Source organism: Saccostrea echinata, unplaced genomic scaffold (assembly GCF_033153115.1).
Source record: "Saccostrea echinata isolate AGI-Se365-2 ecotype Australia unplaced genomic scaffold, CSIRO_AGI_Sech_v1 ptg000022l, whole genome shotgun sequence".
NCBI classification, from domain to species: Eukaryota; Metazoa; Mollusca; class Bivalvia; order Ostreida; family Ostreidae; genus Saccostrea; species Saccostrea echinata.
Genome location: NW_026889771.1, coordinates 760,548 through 770,597, shown reverse-complemented (window position 1 = coordinate 770,597; position 10,050 = coordinate 760,548). Strand labels below are relative to the sequence as shown.

At 34.1% G+C, this 10,050-nt stretch overlaps 1 protein-coding gene across 1 annotated transcript; it reads right to left on the bottom strand.

Annotated features, from left to right (window-relative positions):
• Positions 1 to 2,663: 2,663 nt before the first annotated feature.
• Positions 2,664 to 5,465, bottom strand: LOC133190171 (uncharacterized). Its single transcript, XM_061325654.1, has 4 exons — positions 5,338 to 5,465; positions 4,939 to 5,115; positions 3,480 to 3,614; positions 2,664 to 3,134 (listed from the first exon to the last, which is right to left on the bottom strand). The coding sequence occupies exons 1-4, from the start codon at positions 5,429 to 5,431 to the stop codon at positions 2,971 to 2,973; spliced, it is 570 nt and encodes a 189-aa protein (XP_061181638.1). The 5' UTR covers positions 5,432 to 5,465; the 3' UTR covers positions 2,664 to 2,970.
• Between the last annotated feature and the right edge of the window lie 4,585 nt (positions 5,466 to 10,050).

The following is a 10,050-nucleotide window of genomic DNA, read 5'->3' as shown; positions in this document are numbered from 1 at the left end:
GCTGGCAAAAGCAAAGGGTCGCTGTATTTCAACTGAACATAAGTTTTTGCAGTTTAAATTTCAAAACTTAACCCGCATAGACATATCATATTTTGGACATTATGCTTGAATATGATTGATGAAATGCCTATCACACAATCAATGACATCAATTACTGTCTGCAAAGTGGTAGGTCATGGATGACTTCACCCTGGGAAGATAGACCAATCTGACTCTCTCATTTGCGTGATAGGGGTAGGACAGTTGTAACTTCTGCAACTATTTCCAAAGAAGTTAAATTAAATGAGAGAACCATTAAAAACAGTCTCCGAGAATTCGATATAAGAGCCAGTAGACCATGAGACTACCATTGAATGATGTAAGACGGAGGGCGCAATTTGATTGGTTGCAGCGTCATGCAACTCTTGCTACAGTATGCAACAATGAAGAAGGGTTCTCTTCATGACGAATCTAGATTCACTCTACGTCGTCTCCCTTCTCCAGCTGGGCCTTATGGTTAACAGCACGTCGAGTGACAAGATAATGCTTGGTCGCATTTCGATCTTGTCTGTCGTAAAATTCCGCATGCATAGAATGTGGATCCATATGAATGACCACCAAACAAACCAGATCAATCGCCAATAGAGCATCTCTCGGATGAGGTTGATATGTGTATTAGCCATCACCCACAAGTCCCCCAGAATCTTCAGCAGCTGACTGCAATTTCATACCTGTCATTAGTCATCTGCAAACTTATTTTGTTTAAAAAAAAATCTGATTCTACACGCTGGTAATCCGAGGTTGAAATTAAAAAGATTTTTGAGTTTTCATTGACAAATCTATGTAATATTTGGAGACAAGGTCTCCAAAATCTATTGGATTTACCATTGGAGCTAATTGTGTCCCATTATAAGTATTTATAACTAACTATTTTTGTATTCTTATGAAGCAGAATTTATTCAAAATCTTCTACATGAAAAGGAGTTTATTGCTGTGGCTTTCATATGGAAATTGGGATATAGCGACAATATATTTTATGAATTAGCAATATTCATTTTCATTCCTACGTTGATTCGATATAAAGAACTCAGGAAAAAAGACACCACAGAGTCTGACACAACAGTTTCGTATTAATTTGGATGTATTATTAGAGAAAGACAATAATGGAAAATAACATCTAAACTTTATAATAAATGAGATTACTTCAACTTTTATATCGTGGCGTCAACTTCCCTAATTTATGTAGCAATAAACTATTATCAACTGCATTTGGGATTTATGTATTCCAACTGATTCGAGCATTTTCTACGTACGGGCAATTATTTCTAAAACGAGGCAGGCTACTGAGAATTAAGTTGTTACAAGGATACCAACAATCTCATTTAAAGTGAACATCTCGCATATTCTATGACTAATTCAATGACCTTGTTCACAAATACAGTCTTTCGTTAGGTCGAATATATTGACTAACATCTTTCAATTTTTCACACTATATTGTCTACGGATTTGTTTTCGTTTGACCGATGATGACAAGGGTCACACAGTGGGTTTGACCGGTCTACTGGAGATGCTCACTCTTCCATGGCACCTGATCCCGCCTCTGTTTTCAGTGTTCTCTAGATCTTTGTATTATTTATTTGGACATTTGACTATGATTACTAGTAATGTTTGTTCATGTATCTTCATATAAATAATTTCATTAATGATGCGGTACAATATTTAATAAGAATTGCAGGCAAGCAGATTTGGGGGAATGTTGTTGAAATTAATGGAAATTTCAATTAAATTATTGGCCTAGGACCTTCATTTTTCTAATGAAAAAGTCGTAAAATTTTAGCTTTTTTACTGTACCACTACCATACAGCTGTACATTTTAACAACTTATCATCCTATTGAAGATCATAATTTACATGGGTGGGTGTTAATAGAAAAATCATGATCCTTTCTCATTGTAAAATCCTTAACTGAAGCACAACAATGTCACACCATCAATTAATTTTATTTTAAGACCATAAAAACTGAGGCCCCGTGTCACGGCAGGCGTTGGCACCATAAAGATCCCCCACTGCTCAATGGCCCTGAGTGTCGAGTAAAGGTCTAAATTTGAAGCCCTTCACCGGTATTTGGTGACGTCTCTATATCAGTGAAAAATTCTCGAATGGGACGTAAAACAATATATAATCAATCAGTCATAACAACTTCTGTATAATCTTCAACTATTAGCATTTTCCCCCATTAAAATCCATCTTAATAATCAACGTTATCATATACATGTAATGAATGATCTCATTTTTCTCTGATGCATTTACATGAAATCAGTTTATTGTCTATTTGTCTTGCTTTGAAACAAATACAAATAAGAAATCTTCAGCCTAAACAAATTTAGACATAATTTAGGAACATTGATTGAATGTACTTTTAAAAGAAAAAGGAAGTCTGAAATATCTCAAATTTAATCTACAGCAGTATTATAATTATTATCATTAATCTCTGCCCGATTTGATTTTTTCTCGTCCATTAATAAATTTGCAGCTGATCGTACTTTCAGTTATGTGTAGAAAATAATTTCAAATTCTACTCAAAGGTACTATTATTATTCTCTCAACAGTTTAATATTGGTACTTTTATAAAATATTTTTTACAAACACAAAACATATAAATAATAAATATTATTTTTTGATGACTACAATTTACATTTCTTCCAATGGTATGCATGTTAAATGGGAAAAGAGAAGCAAAGTACATTTCAACCATTGTTTTTGTATAAATCGTACTGGCGAAGTGCAACAACGTTTTAGTACATGTATGAGCAATTTCTGGTCCAAAGAATGAACCACAACGCTCAATGCATGTTGATCAGTCTGTGTCCAATGTTAAAACATTTATTTTCATCCTTCTGTCTTCGTACATACATGTTACACTCACACGGCTTGCTTAGAACACTTCAGTGGATGCTTTTGATGGCACATTTATAAATTGAACGTGTTTTGATCATTTCAGTCCTTTCTTATATTCTTTGACCATTGTTGATAATTCTTGCATAGAATCGTAAATCCCTTCTCCAGTCGTTGCGCATGCGGATTGGATGAACCATTTTCTTGATGTCAGTTTATGTAAGCACATTCTTTCGGCCACCTCAGCGGTACTTAGAACGTCTACATTGAAAGATGAATGTACAAATGTTAGAAATGTTATCAATAAAGTAGAAAACTAATAGAATAATAATAAAGTATACAAAATGAATGAATACATTTTTAAACAAGGGGTTGAACTATTAAAACAAATGATTTATATAGATCTATATAAACAATGAAATGGCTTTCGATGCTTTTTACTGCGGGGCGTAATGATCATTGCAGAAAAAAATTCTCTGCAAGGTCGCAAACGTGAAACAAAGAAAGCATTTTATTGATTAAGTAATCTTATATTTTTTTTACATACAATGACAAATAATAGATATATACATGTATGAAGTTTATAAAGTTTAAGATAAGACGTACTTGGAAGATCTTGTTTGTTAGCGATAACCATAACTGGAACTCCTCTCATTTCGTCTGTTTGAAGGATTCTAAAAAGTTCTTCTCGAGACTCGTTCATTCTTTCTCTATCATTACTATCCACCACATATACCAAACCTAAAACAGATAACTGAAGATTAAATTATGAAATAGTAAAATCCATTCGCCCAAACCGTGTCCAAAGTTTGTACTTTTTCTTGAATGATATCATAACACAAATAAAACAAGAGGCCCATGGGCCACATCGCTCACCTGAGTAACTTTGGCCATGCTGTTCATTACCAGACTCCCCCCTTGTAATACCTATTGTGGCCCCACCCTCCCCCAGGGGCCATGATTTGAACAATTTAGAATCTACACTACCCCAGGATGCTTCCACATAAGTTTCAGTTTTTCTGGTCCAGTGGTTCTTGAGAAGATTTTTAAAGATTTTTCCTATATATTTCAATGTAAAACTTGGGATTCCCCCTATTGTGGCCCCGCCCTATCCCCTGGGTCATGATTTGAATAATTTAGAGTGTACACTACTTGAGGATGCTTCCACATAAGTTTCAGCTTTTCTGGCCCAGTGGTTCTTGAGAAGAAGATTTTTAAAGATTTTTCCTATATATTTCAATGTAAGACTTGTATTTCCTATTGTGGCCCCGCCCTACCCCCGGGGGTCATGATTTGAACAATTTAGAATCTACACTACCCCAGGATGCTTCCACATAAGTTTCAGCTTTTCTGGCCCAGTGGTTCTTGAGAAGAAGATTTTTAAAGATTTTTCCTATATATTTCAATGTAAAACTTGTATTTCCTATTGTGGCCCCGCCCTACCCCCGGGGGTCATGATTTAAACAATTTAGAATCTACACTACCCCAGGATGCTTCCACATAAGTTTCAGCTTTTCTGGCCCAGTGGTTCTTGAGAAGAAGATTTTTAAAGATTTTTCCTATATATTTCTATGTAAAACATTGATTCCCTATTGTGGCCCCGCCCTACCCCCGGGGGTCATGATTTGAACAATTTAGAATCTACACTACCCCAGGATGCTTCCATATAAGTTTCAGCTTTACTGGCCCTGTGGTTCTTGAGAAGAAGATTTTTTAATGACCCCACCCTATTTTTGTCTTCTCTTGATTATCTCCCCTTGTGAGGGGACTTGGCCCTTCATTTTAACAATTTAAATTCCCCTTCACCCAAGGATGCTTTGTACCAAGTTTGGTCAAAATTGGCCCAGTGGTTCTTGAGAAGAAGTCAAAAATGTGAAAAGTTTACAGACGGACGGACAGACAGACAGACAGACGGACAGACGGACAGACGGACGGACGGACGACGGACAAAATGTGATCAGAAAAGCTCACTTGAGCCTTCGGCTCAGGTGAGCTAAAAAAAAAACACTAATCTAAAATAAGCGCGCATCTAGGGTACTAACTATAAAGTTTCTTAGAAGCTTACCCTCTGTTCCTTGGTAGTAGTAGTTCCACAGTGATCTAATTTTGCCCTGACCCCCGACGTCCCACACCGTAAAGGACACACCCTTTACTGGGGACACGGTCTCCACGTTAAATCCTATGGTGGGAATGGTACATACATTCTCATTGAGCTTGATCTTGTACAAAATCGTTGTTTTTCCTACAAAAAAATGCCTTTACTTAAATTTTACTATTTATTTTTATTTTTTATTTATGTATTTTTTTTACTATTTCAATTCAAAATTAAATAGATGAAACTTTCTTCATTTGTAAGGAAAGAAAGAATTAATTTATCCGAATTTGTAATTTATATTAATTTTAATTCATCAAAAATTTTGAAAGAAAAAAAATATTATTTTATTTTAAAATTTTGTTATCTTACCTGCAGAATCTAAACCAAGCATAAGAATTTTGGCTTGTGATCCAGAGGAAAAAGACTCGAACAAAGTCGTTAATTTAGATAAAAGCAAACCCATGGCCCCCAATATTTCCCTTCTGTTTAAGATGTGTCGAGTTAGCTTCAGTTTTATTTAGTTTGTGCGCTTAGATTGGTCTTTTTATATATACTAGAGAAGGAACACGTTATATTTAAATGCTGGTTTGATAAACGATTTATGTCCAGCGTGTAAGGTATGACGAAACACCCTGGTTGTGAATGAAAACACAGACCGAGGTATTCCGAATAAGTCATTAAGTTAAATGTTCCGAACGGATAAATGCTACATCGGGTATTTTTTTCCAAGTACCTTAAATTGTAGGAGTAGAGGCCACAAAAATGTTTGAGATTAGACTAATCTCAAACATTTTCAAATAGAAGCAACAAAAGGATATTTTAAGCTCTATAAAACCGTTGTTAAGTTAGTTATAGGTTTGTTAAAGCAGAGACGTATAATATACGTCTAATACGTCTCTGGTTAAAACAATGATGTATATACTGGTTATTTAAGAAGGGTAAAAGTAAGGGTTATTTGTATCATGTAAATTTTGAATTTACTAGGTGGAAATAAATACAAAAAAACATGCTATTTGTAGCCTGAACAGGATAATATATAATTTTTTTTACAAATGTAAAAACTTTAAACATATCAAGAAGGGATATTATAATTATATACAGGGGACATCTCATTAGGGTTTTAGTGAGTAGAAAATTTTCAAATATAATTTAGAATTCGTATTCAAAAATCATTTTTTGTGGCTTTAATAAACCCATTTTCTACTAAATATGCTTAACTGTCAACTTCAACGAAGAAAAAATATCAATTAATAAGTCGTTTCATAAAATAAATGAATCAAAAGTGTTGAAGATGACTTTACTGAAAACATAATTTTAGAAATATGAAACTTTTCCGTGAACTTTGAAAATTGAGAAACACATTGTCTCAGAGCGGGGGATTGTCCTCGCCTTGTACGCCCTCTTTCTTTGACTACGGAGTAATCCTACTATACCTGATCAATACATAGGGCTCACGGCGGGTTTGACAGATCGACAGGAGATGCTTCCTCCTCCTCGGCACATGATCCCACCTCTTGTGTTCAGGGGTCCGTTGTTTTTCCCTGTCCACGATTCGTTTTGTTTACTAGATTTATGAACATTCCATTAGACTTGTGCTTACAAGATGTCCACACCAACTGTGGTTTTCTAGGTTTTATGTTTTCTAGTGCAAGAAATTTAAATGCCCTTATTTTTATTTTTCTTCTACGAATTATTGGTGTCAATACGATGCTACCACTTGTCTAGCTTCAGATTTAAGCTTTGATTTGTTCTTGATGTAGTAGTTTATCATTTCTAAAACTGACGGCAGGCCATATTTGATCAGAATCTTATTCAATATGATACATGTAAATCCGGCCCTGGGATCATGACACATCTTAGGCTTTAGTCAAAATCTTAATGTACTAAAATGTCGTAGACCAAAATTAAAATATTTTCAATGTTGCTTTAAAAGTGTTGTTATCTGCAAATTTAGTGATTAATTCAATAATTAATAAACATTTTACAGGCGATTGAAAATTTGACTTAAATCCGTTTCATGATCCTGGGGCCAGCTTTTACTTTTATTTTTCATTGTAAATTGTCTGATAGTGATCTGACGTTCTGTGGAATCTGGGTTGGCTACTATTCCATGGAACGTTGATATATATCATTTATATCTATCATTCTTTCTATTTGTACCTTTAAGAAAGCTCATGCCAATCCAAATAATAATATATGGGGGGGGGGGGGGGATTTACTTGTCCCATATTTTCATATGTAAAAACTACATGATTATTATTCCTTCAATACATGATCTTCAGTAATATGGATACACTTCATGTGACTGTTGTAAAATGGGCAATTATGAAACTATTTGCTATCTGCAGGAAGAGAAATATATATCAATTGTGATGCAAACGTGTCTGAATAGAAATGGAATATTCAGAAATCAATCGAGAGAAAAAGAGAGGACACTAAAATATGATAAGCATACATGTACATGATGAACCTACCGAATTTAAACGTTTTAGATGTGGATACCTAAAAATTCCAAGGAACTTTTGGAACATTTGAAATCACAAAATTTTACTAAAATCAACAACATAAAAACTTAGACTTTTCAACTTTATATACAATTTTTTCCCACGATAAATTCAAGTCCAGACTTTCTGACATCGTTGACAGCTGCTTTTTCAATAAAAATGGAAGTCGTAAATTTACATACCTTGTCATTGGTCATTTGCAAAATTACTTTGTTAAAAAACAATCTGATTGTATGCACAAGTACTCTGAGGTTGACATTAAAAAGATGCTCGAGTTTCTGATTGACAATATCTATGTGGTTTTTGGAGACCAGGTCTTCCAACAATCTGTTGGAATTTTCATGGGTACCAATTGCGCCCCGTTATAAGCAGGCCTATTTTGTATTCATATGAAGCAGAATTTGTTCAAAATCTTTTAAGTGAAAAGAAGAAAACACTTGCTGTGGCCTTCAACTCGACATTTAGATATATCGACGACGTTTTGTCAATTAACAATGGTTATTTCCATTCTTAGGTCTTATATCCCGGTGAGCTTGAGATAAAAGATACCACAGAGTCTGACACATCTGTATCATATTTGGAGATTTTACTAGAAAAAGACGTTAATGGTAATCTAACAACAAAGCTTTATGATAAACGTGATGACTTTAACTTTTCAATCGTCAACTTCACTTACTTATGCAGCAATATACCCTTATCACCTGCATAGGGAGTTTCTATCTCTCAGCTGATTCGATACGCCAGAGCATGCTCTACGTATGAACAATTTCTAAAACGAGGTATTGATAAACAAGTTGATGAAACGAATTACAGTCATCATTTCGTAAGTTCTATGGTCGATACAATGACCTTTTCAGTAAATACAATCTTTCATCAAGTCAAATGCTGCATGACTGAATTTTTTCATACTAATTGTTAGGCCATTATTTACACACTGAATTGTCGACGGATTTTTCCGTTATTTCCCGATCATGACAAGGAGCACGGCGGGTGTGACCGGTTGGCAGGGGATGCTTACTCCTCCATGGCACCTGATCCCATCTCTGATGTCTTAGAGGTCCGTGTTTACTCTGCTCCTATTTTGTAATGTTTAATGGACTTTTGAACTCTAATACTCTTCCTTATCTCCACATATTTCCTTCATTGGTTTGTTGTGTTTCTTCTGTGATCATGAGTTAGCACTCAGAATGTATGATTAGTAAAAACACAAGACACAAAATAAATTCTTGTTTTTCATTATTATTCTCATAACACAATGATGCAAGCCTTTTATTCCGTACAGTTTTTTGATATCACCATATTGCAAACAATACATAAAGGCTCTCACTGTTAGCAACAAGGGTAGATGTACATAACAAATCAAAGGGACGCAATCTCAGAAAAGACAATGGTAAAGGACAGACTACGACACACAGTCTGAGGTCAGAACATTTTAAAAGCAACTACAATGAAATCAAGATATCTGTAAGGTTGTCGATCCTAAATGTCAGGTGGCTTGATAAATCATGCCATTGTACTACTACGTTCAATTCTGATGCATGTAGGCATATGATTATAGCTACAAAGTTTCAGAGAAAGAAACATGCTTACTGTTTCACTATTAATAACAATAAATGTCGCAAAAAATACACTTAAAATCTTAATACAACTTTCTTGAGAAATGGGATTATGAGATTTAATTTTTTTTACCAAATTTCAATGAGTTCTGTAAAAAGTGACAAGGAATGTAAGGAGAGGACATACTGTAAATACACATAAACAAAGAGAAGATATTACAGAAACAAATTCTTAAATTTTATTAAAAAAAAAAAAAAAAAAAAAAAAAAAAAAAAAAAAAACAGAAAGACATCAATCACAAATCTCAGTATTTTTATCAAACATTCCTCAAACATTCAGATTCATCCATCTTATTGCTTTTGCTCAGCATTCAATTCTTTAATAGGTACAAAATGTCAGCAGTAAACACTAACGCTCTCGGCAAAATGTGAACAAGTCACACATGTATATGGGGATTATTTGTTCTGCCAAATTAGTTCCAAGTACACATCCTGATTCCTTATCTAATTTTCTATGGCTGTATTTACACAGTTACTGCTTAATTTTGCATAATAAGGGATTATTGCTTTCTAAATAATTCCATTTCACATTTTCAAGTTAAAGTTACCTTTTCTTGTTTAATAGTAAAATTTATAAGTCCAGATTACTGCACTATCTTGCTTGTATGAACTTGTTAATTCATGAAATAACCTCAATGACAGGCCATAAAAAATTAATCTAAAGTTTCCCATGCACTGCCGCATTAGGTCAAACATTGCCTCATTGATCAATTTTATTCATGTATTGAGAAGGGGAATAACTCATTTTCTACAAAGAAAATTGAGTTATTTCTCTTGTGCATCTATGCTTGGCCCACTTAGAAAAAGCTAATTGAATATACAGTATTTCTTGTTATAACAATATTTTATCAATTAGCTTATAGTAGACTTTTGTATAACACTGTCGAAGTTCATTGAATATCAACTAATACAAGAATAAAAAAGTTTAGATTTAGTAGACAAGAAAAAGAAAGGTAACTCTT

Bases quoted from the DNA above. Each gene is read 5' to 3' on its own strand.
- LOC133190171 (XM_061325654.1), bottom strand. From the start codon at position 5,431: ATGGGTTTGCTTTTATCTAAATTAACGACTTTGTTCGAGTCTTTTTCC. The intron at 5,116-5,337 runs GTAAGATAACAA...ATTTTTTTGTAG, and splicing joins GCTTGGTTTAGATTCTGCAG to GAAAAACAACGATTTTGTAC. The intron at 3,135-3,479 runs GTACGTCTTATC...CTTTCAATGTAG, and splicing joins TAACAAACAAGATCTTCCAA to ACGTTCTAAGTACCGCTGAG.